General features: G+C 50.4%; 1 protein-coding gene across 3 annotated transcripts; it reads left to right on the top strand.

Moving 5' to 3' along the window:
* The first annotated feature begins 3520 nt into the window (after positions 1-3520).
* COPS7A (COP9 signalosome subunit 7A) lies at positions 3521-6606 on the top strand. 3 transcript variants are annotated; one of them, XM_048294150.1, is made up of 8 exons: positions 3521-3725; positions 3805-3880; positions 4405-4493; positions 4568-4770; positions 5253-5358; positions 5711-5862; positions 6003-6068; positions 6348-6606. In XM_048294150.1, the coding sequence occupies exons 1-7, from the start codon at positions 3564-3566 to the stop codon at positions 6040-6042; spliced, it is 828 nt and encodes a 275-aa protein (XP_048150107.1). In that variant the 5' UTR covers positions 3521-3563; the 3' UTR covers positions 6043-6068; positions 6348-6606. The 3 variants fall into 3 exon arrangements, with proteins under 3 accessions (XP_048150107.1, XP_048150105.1, XP_048150104.1); XM_048294148.1 differs by having other exon boundaries at positions 3522-3725; positions 6210-6606; XM_048294147.1 differs by having other exon boundaries at positions 3522-3725; positions 6003-6606.
* Positions 6607-14504: the final 7898 nt, after the last annotated feature.

Genomic DNA, 14504 nt, shown 5'->3' on the forward strand with positions numbered 1-14504 from the left:
TCACAAGATTTATCTTAAAATTATGAAATGTCGTACAGACTTGCTTTCATCTGCACTCTTCGCCTCCTACTTTCGGCTCTTTCGGTTACATGAAAATCACATTTCACAGTTTCCCTGTGACCATAAAGATAGGTGTTTGCTTTGTGAGGAAAGCAAAAGCATGGAAGTTACTGACTCCAGTCGGCTGGAATTTAATTTCAACACCCAGCAGCCCAATCCGGGGATGAGGGCACAGTTTTGCTAAGTTGGGGGATGTTACCCATAACTTTTGCTCTTGTGAAGGCGATGACCTTCTCATTCAGAGAGTACAGGGTCTGAGTCATTCATAGGCCCTTCTGGTCTTTGCCCTTGATGCAGGATAAAGAAGGAGCAGACGAAAACATGGGGGCTCAGCACACAGGACATAGGACCTGGGGCCAAAGTGGAGAAGGAGACAGAGATAGACAGCATCAGGCAGCTAGGATGCTCAGGCTGCCAGGCTTTATCTAACTAATAATGAAAGGCAGCAAGCATGTCAGAGAGTGTGAGAGAAACAGATCGATAGAGAGATAAAACTGAGATGGAAGGAGCCGGCAAGGGGGTGGGGAAGAGAGTAATAAAACACTACAAATCAGCAGGGTTACTTTTGAACCTGATTTGAATGCACTCTGCACTGGTGTAAGTGAAGACAGCAGGTGTGAGGCTATGGTGAATCAGGCCTAAATACAGAAACAGAGAGGGAAAAGCGGGGAGGAGATGGTGCTCTTGTCAATATTGCCCTGTAATCTGCCTTCACAGCTCTCATCCAACCTTACCTGCCCTGCTTCTCCTTTCATCCTGATATACAGAGAAGCCCAAATATTGCTGGCTCTAAGAATACAGACAGATAGACTTTCCTGCTTCCCTAGGTCATCAGGGTCTTCCTGAAGGAATGCCTGTTGGTTAAAATGTGTCTGGGTCACGTTTTACCTGACTTGAGCATAGCAAACTCTCCTTACTACCTTGTTCATTGAGGACCCAGGGCAACTTCCAACAATGCCCTGAGCCACTGGGTGTGAGGCACCTTCCTAGGAGAGCTGATTGACTGTGCGCATGCTCAGTTACCAATGGAAGCTGATCAGAGAAGTTTCTTTGCTCAGCTTCAGATTTTTGAGGCAGAGGAGACTGTGACATCTCAAAGCTGAGATCATCAGAGCACATAAATGAAAACGTGCCCTACAAGAGCAGGACTGAGGGTTTGGGTGCCTTCCCCTCTCAGGGCACATTTGCTTCCCCAGCCCAGCACTCAGAGCTGTTTTGTCCCTTATGCCTGGAATTAGCTTTAAGTGATGTCCACCTAATCTTTGTGGCATGATCATTAACATTAGAAGTTCAGTTTTCCACACTGACCATCGCTGTCCACACTGTTCCCTTCTTCTGTCAGTAGCCTCAGTGAGGAGACCAAGCACTAAAGGAGCCTTAGGGACTGAAGAAGATGACCCTGGGAAGGGGAAGTGACAATCCATATGGCTGTACAACTGAGCTTGGGAGACAGTGATCCAACTCCTCAAGGCAGCAACAGGCTGTATTTTCTAGCTCTGAAATTGTGTTTGGAGCAGAACTGTACCCCAAAGGAGCCTTCTCCATGACTCAACCACAGCAGCTGTGTGACAAGAACTAGAGTCAAAGCAAGAGAAGAGAGCTGTTGATACTGGCAAGTAAAACCTTAACAAACGTAGACTTTACCCAGATGAAGATTTCAAGATGTTACACTTATTTCAAGATGTTACGCTTACAGAAGTCTGGCAAAGCACAAGTCAACTGCCTTTAATATGTGCTAAACTGATCCAGATGAAGACCAAATCTCTTGCTGGCAATCACGCGCTGGAGTGCAAACTTGCCCTGATACCTCTACGATTTTAACTTGCTGAAACCATGCTACCTGCACAGACTGTATCAGGCTCCCATTGATTTGTTGCCTCTTTTTCTTTCACGGAAAATCATCGTGGATTTCTGAAGGAGCCAGCCATGAGGAAATTAGTGATGCACTGGAAACTCTTGGCCAAACAGCTTAATAGTGCTTATTGAAATGCATGCTGACTGCATTCCTCCCAGTCCCCCTCACAACTCACCTCTGCCTACCATGTCATTTATACAAGATGAGAAGAGCTCTGAAGCTTTGGGTTTTTTTCCCAAAATGACCCCCACTTTTTATTCTCTCTCACCTGGCACAGGGATCCGTGCCCTCAACAGTGCCTCCTGACTGCATTGCTGTAACTCATACACCCACGAAGAGGTACTTAAGGTGCACTATAAACATTTCTATCCTTGTGGAGCATTTAAACTATCTTTTTATGGCCATACCCTGCCTGCATCAGGGATGCATTTCTTGACAAGTGCGATGGTTAATGATTCAGCAGATAGTAAAGTCATTTTTTGGTAAAAATTAATGCAGTAGGGGAGGGGAGGCATGCAAGGATTTAAGAAATGCACAGCTTAAATACATAAGTACGGTGCTTTGCAACATAGGATTTTTTACATTTACATATCCCCAAAACACAGCCCAAAATAGTGAGATCTTAATAGTGTGAAAGCAAAAATGAGAGCAATGTGTGGGCACACACAAGGTATTCCATGCACCTCTTTTAATTCTGGTGTGGTACTTACAGAATAGATCATTGAGATGTGAAAAACACCATGCCATATAGTAGTGCATCTGTTTTCTCACCAGTCATTTCAACATTAACCATAGAATCACAGAATGGTTTGGGTTGGAAGGGCCTTAAAAATCATCTTGTTCCCACCCCCTGCTGGGGGCAGGGAGCTCTGCTATTAGACCGTTTTGCTCAAAGCTCCATCAATCCTGGCCTTGAACATTTCCTGGTGTACGGATGAAGAGTAGATACTTGCCAGACGGGCAAGAGCCATAAATACGTGGATATTCATCTGGCATTGATTGCCGTGTTGGGACACATCTCACTGCGGCTGGGCAGCTTGGGGCAGTTTTGACAGAGGCTGGGTGGCGAACAATAAGGGAACGGTGAGCAGGCGCTGCTGGTGAGCAGGGCAGGGCATGAAAAAAGTGCAGAATGGAGTTGAGGGCTGGCTGGTGCCTGTGACCAGCAAGGCCAAGGCTGGGGACCAGCCGGTGGCCGCTGTCAGCCTGGGCGGAGGCTGCGCCCCAGGCAGACCGCAGCCCGGGCCGCCCGGGGGACATGAACGCTGCCGTGGCAGGGTGGCAAGGGCGGCCGGGAATGGCTGGGAATTGCCGGGAATAGCCTGGGACGGCCGGAGGATGCGGCGGACGGAAGGGATGGCCGCGGGACGGACGAGACGCGGCCACGGCCGGCAGCGCTCAGCCCCGCCAGCGGGGGGCGCCCTGGCGGCGGGACTGCGCCGCCGCGCGGCGCCCGGCCCGGCCAATGGGGCAGCGGCGGGGGCGGGACGAGCCGCCGGCTCCGCCAATGGGCGGCGGGTGCGCGTCACACGCGGAAGCGGCCGCGGTGCGCCGGCGGTGTCGGGAGGGTGCGCGGGGCCGGCCGGGAGCGCCCGGGCCGGGGCTGCGGGGGGCGAGCGAGCGCGGCCGCGCCGGGCCGGGCCCCGCCATGGCGGCCGAGGGGAAGGTGACGGGGCAGAGCCAGGAGCAGTTCCTGCTGCTGGCCAAGGCGGCCCGCGGCGCCGCGCTCGCCAGCCTGATCCACCAGGTGCTGGAGGCCCCGGGCATCTACGTGTTCGGGGAGCTGCTGGACATGCCCGCCGTCCGCGAGGTGAGACCCGCCCGGCCCCGCGGCTCCGCCGGGCCCTGCCCGCGGCCCGGCGGCGCCGCCTGACCCTGTGTCCCCGCAGCTGGCCGACAGCGAGTTCTCCCCCGTGTTCCGCCTCCTCACCATCTTCGCCTACGGCACCTACGCGGACTACCTGGGTGAGGCCGGGCGCGGGGCCGGGCCCCAGCCCCCTGGGCCGGCGGTGGGGATCCCGCGGGGCGGGAAACGCCCGGGGCGCAGAGGGCCTCCCTCCCTCGACGGCCCCCCATGCAGCCAGGGCTGAGACCTCCGCCTGACACATGTCTGGTTGTGGTTTGGGCCCCAGACTAGCGGGGTACCTGGCTGTAATTAACGGTGCCATTTGCCGCCTGCCAAAGAGCATCCTGACAGAGACGTTTTTGAAGGGCCAGGGGAAAGACTTAGGTGTCCATTGGGATGTGCAGACCCCCATAAATAAGGCATGGGACAGCTAGAGAGGCTGAGTTGAGGGTGGTGGGAGGAAAGGCTGCTCAGAAAAGGTCTTTTGAGCTGAGAATTGATGGGGATGGCTTGGCAAGACGAAGCACCACTTGGGGGATTGGTGTGCAGGCGTTTTAAGAGACGGGTGTGGTATAGATGCTTCTGTGTAGAACTGGGAAATGAGGCATAAATTGTAATATCCCATTCTTTTCCCTGACAACAGCTGAAGCAACAAACCTCCCTCCCTTGACAGAGGCCCAGAAGAACAAACTGAGGCACCTGTCAGTCGTCACTCTGGCTGCCAAGATCAAGGTAGTGGCCCTGTTTTTCCTGAGTTCTCCTCCCACTGGGATTATCTTGTGCTCGTTACCATCATGTTTCCACAGTGCATCCCCTACTCAGTGCTGCTGGAGCAGTTACAGCTGAAGAACGTCCGGCAGCTGGAGGACCTGGTGATTGAGGCTGTGTATGCAGATGTGCTGCGAGGGAGCTTGGATCAGCGGAACCAGCGCCTGGAGGTGGATTACAGCATTGGGAGGGACATCCGGAGGGAGGAGCTTAGCACCATCACCCGCACATTGCAGGAGTGGTGAGGAGGAAGCCCCCAGTACTAACACACAAAAAAGGTTGCAGGAGTGGCCGGGGCTTCCCTGGATCCTCTGTGTGTCACTAAGGGTGGGTGGTGTTGGGAGGTGACCTACTTGATCCCCTTTCCCATATGCCAACAGAAAGTAATTTTCCAAAAGTAATTTCCCAGATTCCCCTGTTTGTGGCTGGTGGGGTGGCGGGGCCGCAGCAGCCTTTGTGCAGCACTGGCTGCTGGCAGGAGGCTTCCTCAGTGTTTATCTGGAGTTCTTAACCCAGTATGGCTTTGTCACCTGTCCCGCTCCCAGTTAATAACATAATTCCTTGCATTACTGTGTCAGACTCCTGCCCCTCTGTCTGCCCTGCCTGGCACAGCTGTCACCTCCCAGTGTTTTTGGCCTCTGGAGTTGAAATCTGCTGTCTTTCACGTTTCTCTCTATGCTGTGCCATTTCCCTGGCCTGTTCAGTTCTGGGTCTCCTCTCCAGGTGCCAGGGCTGCGAGGTTGTCCTGTCGGGCATCGAAGAGCAGGTCAACCGGGCCAACCAGCACAAAGAGCAACAGCTGGCCCTGAAGCAGCAGATAGAGAGCGAGGTGAGTGGGTGCAGCAGGGAGCAGCCAGTGCCCCTCGCCTTAAAACAGCTAGAACAAGTACCCTGTGGTTGTTACAGTCTTGCTGAAGAGAGGCATTGCCTTTTCCCTCGGCCAGGCCCCCCAGGGACTTGTGCCTGAAGAAGAGTCTTAAATCAGCTTAATACTCCTCTGCAGTGCAGGGGCCTGGACAGATGTTGGTTCTTTTGCTCGGTGTGAGCTTGCAGCTCTTAGCTCCAGGGTTTCCTTTAGAAACAAATTTTTAAAAAAACCCAAAGTGAAACTAAAAAATCCTGTAGACAAAAAAAAAAACCCTTTGGGAAATGCGTTAGTTCTTGCTTTGCTGCTCTTGCAGGTGGCAAACCTGAAGAAGACCATTAAAGTGACAACAGCAGCCGCTGCAGCAGCCACATCCCAAGACCCAGAGCAGCACCTCACGGAGCTCAGGGAGCCGGCCCCTGGCACCAACCAGCGCCAGGCGAGCAAGAAAACCTCCAAAGCCAAAGGGTGAGCAGTGTGGGCAGACAGAGAGTGTGTGTGTGTTGACATCAGTGCACTTCTCTGTGTGCACTTTGGAAGGAAGTGAGATAGGAGCCTGAGTGTCCACTCTGAATTCTTATTTTTATTTTTTTTCCCTGTGCCCACAGGCTCCGGGGCAGCGCGAAGATTTGGTCTAAATCAAACTAGTTGGATCTCCCTTCACAACTGGGAGGGTGAGAGGAAGAGATTTGGGGGATGGAGGGGTAGCAGGGGTCCCAAGTGTGATGCTTCTGAGTTCTTCTCTGAGATCAATCTTGCCAACTAACTCTCCTGCATGTTTGTTCTCTTTCCTATCTTCTTTACCTACGTTCCAGGCAGTGTCTCCCTCCTTTTCATCACAGCATTTCACACTCTGAGCTTCAGGTTGTACGCGTCACTGTTTCCTCAACCGCTCAAGCCCCTGCCACCACGGCCACGTGTTTCTCTCTTTCTCTCTCCCTGTCTTTTGACAGGTCAATTTCAGGAGCCATAAATGTGTGACAGTCACCTTGGCACCCCCAGGGCATCACAGAAGCTTGGAAAGAGGGTGCTGGTGCTCAGCAGTCGTTTTGGCTCTATGAGACCCCTGGGATACTTTGCTCCAGGACACCGTCTTTGATTGTTTAATCTTTGTTTTGCTAGGTGGGAGGGTAGTTTTTGAAGGGATTCTTTTAAAAAATATATAAATATATTATAAATATATATAAAACAATAAAAATATAGATCTATGGACATATCTATACAAAGCTGTGCTCCTGTGGGTGGCATCTCTTTGCCTCGTACACCAATTCTGGAGGTTCCAAAATAAGCTGTGGTACTAAGAGCCTCTGTCCCATTTTGGGGTGGAATATCCCCAAAATACTCAGTTCCCTTTTCAAAGGGTAGTGCCACGGTATCTGTTGGGATGAGAGTCCATAAAGCAGGATTAATCATAAATCTTATTTAAAGTGCTTTTTCTGTGATTGATTTGCCTCTGGACCCTTCAAAAGGTGATTTTCAGGTAGTCTCAGAGGAAGGTGCAGAGACTGAGGAAAAAGTCCTTACTTGTGTCAATACTGTGTGTCCTGTGATCCTGGAGAGAATGGAAAGTGATGTTGGGCCTTGCCTGACAGGTGAAGGTAACGGAGTCAATGCCCACACGTGGGAGTTGTCGCAGTATAGATGCTGCACAAGCTGTTCTTGGGTGGTGGTGGTGTCTGGTTGGAAAAAAAAATCCAAATCAGTGAAAATTATTCCTTTGAGATGCCCAGGGAAAAAAACTAACTGGGATTCTTCAAAGGATGCCTCCTGGAGGCTGGCTTGGAGCCGAGTCAGACGGATGTCAGTCATACTGCCTCTCCACGACCTGTAGCTGATGTAAATGTAAATTGACACCGTGACTCCCACCCCCGCTTGGTTCTGCGCCTTGTGCCAAGACTAAAATTTGATTCCCTGAACTTTCTGTGTGTGAGCAAACCACGGAAAAAATTATCCAGTGAAGGAAAGCTGGGAGCTTTGTCTCGTTGGGGACTTGTTTGGTTCACTGGCTGGGGTGGGTTTTGTCCTGGGTCAGCTCCCTGTGCAGACAGGTGAGAGTTGGAGCTGAGGCAATGTACGTGTGAGCAAATCTTGTGAAGGGAGCGGGGAGGGGGGTGAGACTGCACCTGTTTTGGTGGTAGCAAGGTGCCATCTCAGATCTCGAACCCCACAAAATGCAGGTGGAATGCAATTTCCCTGCTTTGCTAATTCCAGACTGCTGTAATGCAGCACTGTCAGTGGGAAAGCCCTGTCACCCGAACCCATGAACTCGTAAAACTTCCAAGCAGCTTTGTTTGTCCCTCTCTGTGTGGTCACAGGGCTGGGCATACCAGCTGGCTCTGCGGGGACAGGGATATGCCAGCTGTCCTGGGGTGATGGCTCTCACTGGCTGGGGTCTCCCAAGAGCTCAGGCAGCCCCACACCTTTCCCTCCTTCTGTGGCATGAGGCATCTAGCACTTTGGCTGTCATTGCCTGGCACAGAAGTGCCAAGTAGGAGAGTTTTGGTATGAAGCTGTCCAGATGGGAGACACAAACCTGGCTGCAGGAGCACGTGAGGGGATAGCTGGGCCAGGATTGTGTCGACCCACGTAGAGAGACCTGACGCATTTGCAGCCATAGGGAGTCTACCTGATGAATCCTGTTCTCCATAAGTTGTAGGGAGGGATTGTGACAAGGCTCCCAGCTTTCATTTAAATCACCTTGAGCCTTCCTCCCTCTGTGTCACATCACCTTCATCTGTCTCTGTCAGCGAGGAGAGGCCCTGCACTCGCTGCATTTGCGATTGTCTGCAAGAAGCAGTAACGTCCATGTGTATCAGATCTTCACCTCCCTGAGAAGGGCTAGTCTGGGACCGAGGTGCCAACAGGGGAGGTGATACCTGTCAAGCACCTGCCAGATGTCTGGCACCTCACACCCTTGGAAAGATTTGCTGCTTGCAAAACCATTGGGGTGTGAGGAGAAAGAGTGAGGAGAACAGGCTTGGGATGGAGCTGAGCAGCCGGACAAAGCATGTGTCCTAACAGCCACTGGCTGAGGTCCAGCGGGAGCTGGGCTGGAGCGGTGTCACCTCCAGGGAGAGCTGAAGTTACCAATAATGGAGGAGGAGGATATTTGTGTCCCACAAGAACCTGCTGCTGCTTAGCCAGAGCAGCTGTAACAGCTCTTTGCCCCGAGTGTCTCAGCTCCTCTCTGGTCTGTTGGGCTTTGCTATCTTTAACAAAACTGTGGCTATTAGACACAAAGGGTCTGTTTAAATGCCCTGAATCCACAGTTTAAATCCAGATCGCAGATCTCAGGAGTGGAGCTGGAAGCCAGCACTGAGAGTTCCAGGCTGGTCGCATGTGACAGCGCTCGTGTGACGCCCTGCGCAGCAAAGGCCAGGCAGAGCAGTGCCTGAGCACTGTGCCAAGCACAGCCATCGGCCTTGGAAGCACAAAACCCCCACACGGGTGACAGCAGCCAGAGCGTGAACCAGCGTGGGTCTGGGGGGGCTTGCCACTCCAGTCCCTGGCTGTGCTGAAGCCCCAGACTCAGATGCCCACGGCTCAGTCACAGTTGGCACAAGCCCGGCTGTGTCCTTCTGCCGCAACTTTGTTACGTGGCATCCTGCTCACCCCATCTCCCAGGGTCAGCTCATCTCTCTGGTAGCAGCATTTGCCAAGCACAGCCATACACAGGCCTTGCTCCCCCTTCCCATTTGCCTGTGTCCCCCTCTCAAGGATGGCTGTGTTATTGATTTTAGGAGACTTTGGGATTAAACAGAGCTCTGAAAGTCTTCCATTTTGTTTACTTTTCAAAAGGAGCACCTTTTAAGACCTCCATTAAGAAAAGGAAAGCTGGAGGTAGCACATAAAATTACTTCAGACCTTTGGTAGGACTGAAAAATAAATGAGAGGGTTGCAGTGCAGAATGAAAGTATTGCTGCAAATTGCCTTGCTGGATGGCAAACAGAGGGCAGGAGCATAGGTTTGCCTTTGCCCTTCACCTGAAAACCACGCTTTTTATTTTTCTGCTCATTTCAGCCGTGACTCTGAATTTCAGTCAGAGAAGATGTGAAGATTAATTAATTAGTTAACATTTATAGATCACTTTGAAGATTGCAAGAGTGAGGTAAGTACTGGGCATTATTGTAAGTTTTCATTTTTAAATGTCTTTATGTTTTAACCCATTTTTTTCCAAAGAAAAGACTGAGAAAACAGACCCTGAGTAGAGAACAGAAATACCTGGACACGCTAAGCCCTGCAAAGGAATCAGGTTTAGGGGACTGTGGAAGAGAGGGCACAGAGAAATGTCTATCCCAGAATGAGGAGGAGGAGATCTGTCATCCCCAGCACAGAAAGTCTAACAGCTTTTGTGCAGTGATTCATTGCAACCCCCTCTTTGGGTATCTACCCAGGGCTTTCACGTGTGGGTTCAGAGAAGGGAGGAGGTAGGACAGGACCTGAATTGCTCTGTCACAATGTCCAACTTTTGCCCGCCACCTCCAGCTGCCCTGTGCCAAGAGGTAACCAGGGATTCTTATTAGGCATTTGGGTTAATTATGGTAATTATTGCATTCCTGGGGCACAGTTTCTTCTGGGGAGCTTGCTGCTCCCTTCTTGAAGGTGGTGGAGGTGTTGGGCACCTGCTGCCAGCAGCTTGGCCCCTGCCATGGTGCCCATTCGTACCTGGTGAGTGGGGAGAAGTGTCACAGCCAGGCAGACGCCCTGCAGGACTTCTCTAAGGTTCTCCCCATCCTCCACTGCTCTGTGCCGAGGTACCTCTGGAGTCAGAGGTAGTCTTTGTGTGCTCAAAGGGAGTCAACATTTTGTTTACTGGGGTTTCTGAGGCTGCCCTTGCCTGTGGTCTCCAGAGGAGACCTTTGGCAGGGTGGTTTGTCTCCTGAAGAATGGATGGGCTGGTGTGTATCCAAGTGCTGTTACACATTACCAAGCCCCCTTTGCACCAGTGGTGCTGGCTGGGGGGCACATCTCTCGGCAGCAGGTTTCCTCAGGCCTGTCTGGGGGCAGCAGGGAGGGTGGCAGCCCTGCCCAGCAGCAGGACATGTGCCCCTCACCTCCATCCTCCTGTGAGCTCCTGGTGCCAGCTGAGGAGTGGTGCTGCAGCATCCCATGGGAATGCTGCAGAGGCCATGGTGATGCCAGCCAGATTGCAGGGTGATCATGCAGCTGTGTGGTCCCCCAGAGCTCCGTGCAGGGATGCCTTGCCTCTGCTCCAGCAGCGCAGTGGCTCAGTGCTCCCCTGAAGGCCCTTTGTGCCGGGTGGGTGCCCGCAGTCTGGTGTGCTGGGAGAGCTGACACGAGTGATGTGTGTCCCCCTCTGCTGCCCGTGGGGCTGTACCTCTGCACAAAGACCCCCTGACAACAGCAGCCACTGAGGGCTGTGCCTGCTGCCTGCCACGGCTGGACCATCTTTCCTGGAATGAGGCCCCGGCTCTGCAGGATTCTGATACAGAGCAAGGTAGAGTAGTCAGAAGAATCTCACAGTTCATGTCAGCTGCTGCAAATGCATCTCTTAGATCACTGACATCCTTCTTGTCTCCTTTTTATGCCCTGGAATAGCTGCTCATTTTGCTTCTGTGACCCCTTTCCCTTTTTGCCATCCTCTCCATGGGAGTCTGTCTGTGTTCCCATTTGCAGGGCTCTTCTACCCTCATCCCTTTTCCTATTACTAGTCACTGCTTAGCTGAAATACTCATATAAAAACCACCTGTTTTTTTCTACTGGTTCCACATGTGCCCCATCTTTTGGGTGTTTTTCTCTCATCTTCTGCAGTTTTCCAGGAGCATCCCTCTTGGTCCAGTGTGGAACTAGGCTGGACTATTGTCTGCCTCCTCTGCTGGTGGCAGGCTCTTCCACTGCCAAGGAAAGGAGTTCATTTGCAAAAATTCTTTGTGCAGTGTGCAATTATATTCCTGTTGTGATGAATTCAATAGGCAGCAAAATGTCAGCTGGATTCGAGAGCCGTGACCCTTTTACGGTAACAGGAATGTTCAGAATTCCTGTAGCACTTGTGCACGTGTGAAAAGCAACCCTGCATCCTCCTGTTCTGAGAACAAGTAAAGCCCCAGCCCCTTCAGATCAGGAGAAAATGTTTCTGGGGAGGCTTTGCCTGCATCTGCCTCTGAAGCATTTAGCACTGTTTTCAGGTGTGGGCAGATGGATGATCTCTTTGGTGGGAGCAAAAGCAAGGAGGCTCCTGTTGATCAAGTGTGATCTCTTACCACTGTGGTCTCGTAACCCCTTGCAAAACCTTCTCAAGTGCCAACCCCAAACTGGTTAATTTCATTGTCCCCACTAGTCCCCTTGGCAGGCTGCCCCAGAACCCAACTGCTGTGTGGTTAAAGTTTTTTCATTTCCAGCTTAAATGAATTCACAGCTAGTTTACATTCTCTTGTGCCTGTGCCAGTGTGGCTCCAGCTGAAGCTGTACTTCCTCCCTGGTGTTTATTTCCCTTGAGTACAGACTTCACTTTGCTTAACTAACCAAATCAGCCCCCTCGTGCACCGTGAGCTCTCCATACTCTCTTACTTGCTCTTCAAATAGAGTGCAAAATGCTCTCTTACCTGCACTTCAAATTAGGCTTTCTTGGCTAGAAATGAGCACAGTTTTCTTCCACAGGTGAAGTCTGAGCAGCATCTCGCACAGGCACAGTAGCACACACCTATAGCTACCGGAAATGCCTCCCGGCTTGCATGTCTTCTCCTCTGGTAATCAAGAGTATTTCTTCTTTTCTGACGGTTATAATCAAAGAAGCTTCAGTTTATAGCTAAAATCTTGATTTTTAGGTCCTATGCACCTTTTCCCTTTCACTTTGTGCTACAAACTTTAGCCCTTTTGCTCTTACTGACACCTTTGGGGCCACCTACATCCTCCTGGGTGATACCTGCATCCAATTTGGCAATGTTGATGGGTTTTATTTATTTACTCATGCATTTATCTTTTGCAATCTTTGTTCTCCTTTTCTCTCACTAGTAAGGGATGGATATTGTGAGGCTAGGATGTAATATTCCAGCTTACCTCTGGACATTACATCACCAGCAGTTGAAGATAGGTAGCGTCTGTTCTACTCCCTTTCCTTTTATTACTTTTTTCCCTCCACGCTAAGTTTGCATTAAGTGCCCTCAGGATTTAAAAAGCCATCCAGATGCGAGGAGATAGTGGAAATAATAATAACTGAAGTGAAGTTTCCCCATGAGAACAGTTTTTGAAGTGTTGTCTTTAAAAAGGAAAATTCCCAGGAGGAAAAAAACCCAGTTACATTTAAGACAGAGCTGAAAAATAAAATCAAGACCATTTTTTAGAATGTTATGAAAAGTAAAAAAATATTGCAAATCAAACAAGTCAACTTTAACTTATACCCTGTATTGAGGTCCATTTAAAATCCTTTTGTTCTCCAGCACTGGAGCCAATGCCTGTAGGATTTTACACTCCAACCCCATGGCAGTGCATGTTTGCTTCCCAAACAAGCCATTGTGCCGAGAGAGAGCTCTGTTTCCTACAGTTCTTTGTGGTCCCACCTGCTTTGAAGCCCTTGTCAAGTCACAAGGTCTCTTCTTTCCCTTCCCACCTTTCCCTTCAGTCTAGGCCTGTGCCAGTCTGTTTCCCTCTCCTGCCGATAGATTTTTGAAGCCCAGAGAGAATGGTATAATCACATCGCTTGGCTTCTCAAGTATCCAAGAACTCCCTCACCCCATTCCCGTGCCCACTCCGCAAATTCTTTTTGGGACACGCCATGGGGTTTGGGGTAGGGAGAGCTGGGAAACAGAGGTGTGCTCTGCTGCTCTCACACAAGGTCTGCATTCATTCCCAGCTCCACCGTGAGGTCGCTGCAGGTTTTCTGCTGGGTTGAAGAGCCCTCTACTGTCAGAAGCCTTGTTCCCATTTAGGTAATGGTAGCCCGTGCTCCAGTGGAGTGAGCTCAGATGCGGAAGTCTTGAGTTCTTGTTATCCTGTAGTGCTAGGCAGTGTTTCCAGGCTTCAAGCCATCCTTGTTTCCCTCTTCTTGAGTCTTCTTTGGTGTCCTTTTTAGTGTCTGATACCCACATTTCCCACAACTGGCTCACTACTGTGAAATACCAAATTAATCAGAGGGATGGAGCACCCCTCCTACAAGGAAAGGCTGAGAGAATTGAAGAGAACGGGGATTGTTCAGCCTGGAGAAGAGAAGGCTTTGGGGTGACCTAAATGAAGCCTTCCAGTACCCAAAGAGAGCCTACAAGAAAGATGGAGAAAGACTATTTACAAGAGCATGTAGTGACAGGAGAAGGCAGATGGCTTCAAACTGAAAGAGAGCAGGTTTCTGCTGGATATTAGGATGAAATTCTTTACTGTTGGTGAGGCACTGGCACAGATTGCCCAGAGAAGTTGTGGATGCCCCATCCCTGGTAGTGTTCAAGGCCAGGTTGGATGGGGCTCTGAGTGACCTGGTTGAGTGGAAGGTGTCCCTGCCCATGGCGGGGGGGTTGGAACTGGATGATCTGTAAGGTCCCTTTCAACCCAAACCATTCTGTGATCCTTCAGAGGGGAGAAGTTTTACCTCTGTTCTTGGAGAAGACAGGCTAATGCATCCCAGTGTAACCCCTCTGCACAGATGAAGAATTATGCAAGTACCATTCATTTCCTTGATTGTCTTCCAATCCCAATTCCTTTTGGAGTCCTCCATCTTGAAAGAGCACAGACTACGTTTACGTCCCTGGATGAATGTCTTTTCTGCATTCAGTGCAGCCAAAAATACCTACTGTTTATAAATAAACACACACCAATAGTTACTGACTGTTCAGTATATCTCATCTTTTTCCAACATTTATTACTTTCATTGTTCTTTGTATCCTCTAAAAGCTTCATCAGCACTGGCTTAATACCTTCTTTCAGATCATTAATCAAGTTTCTAATGAGCATTAGTTTCAGAACAACATCCTACTGGAAATAATTTCATATTCTACAGTCTCTTTTCCCCCTCATTACTTGAAATCTATCAGTGAACAAAAATTTATAATATTGGCCCTTTTGTTGATTTAATAATTACTAACTTATTTTACATCAGAACATAGTCTTGGATGGCCAGATAAAATGCCTCATGCTGGTATAACCTCTGACTCTGGGTTGCTGTA

Source organism: Corvus hawaiiensis, chromosome 2, assembly GCF_020740725.1.
Source record: "Corvus hawaiiensis isolate bCorHaw1 chromosome 2, bCorHaw1.pri.cur, whole genome shotgun sequence".
Taxonomy (NCBI): domain Eukaryota; kingdom Metazoa; phylum Chordata; class Aves; order Passeriformes; family Corvidae; genus Corvus; species Corvus hawaiiensis.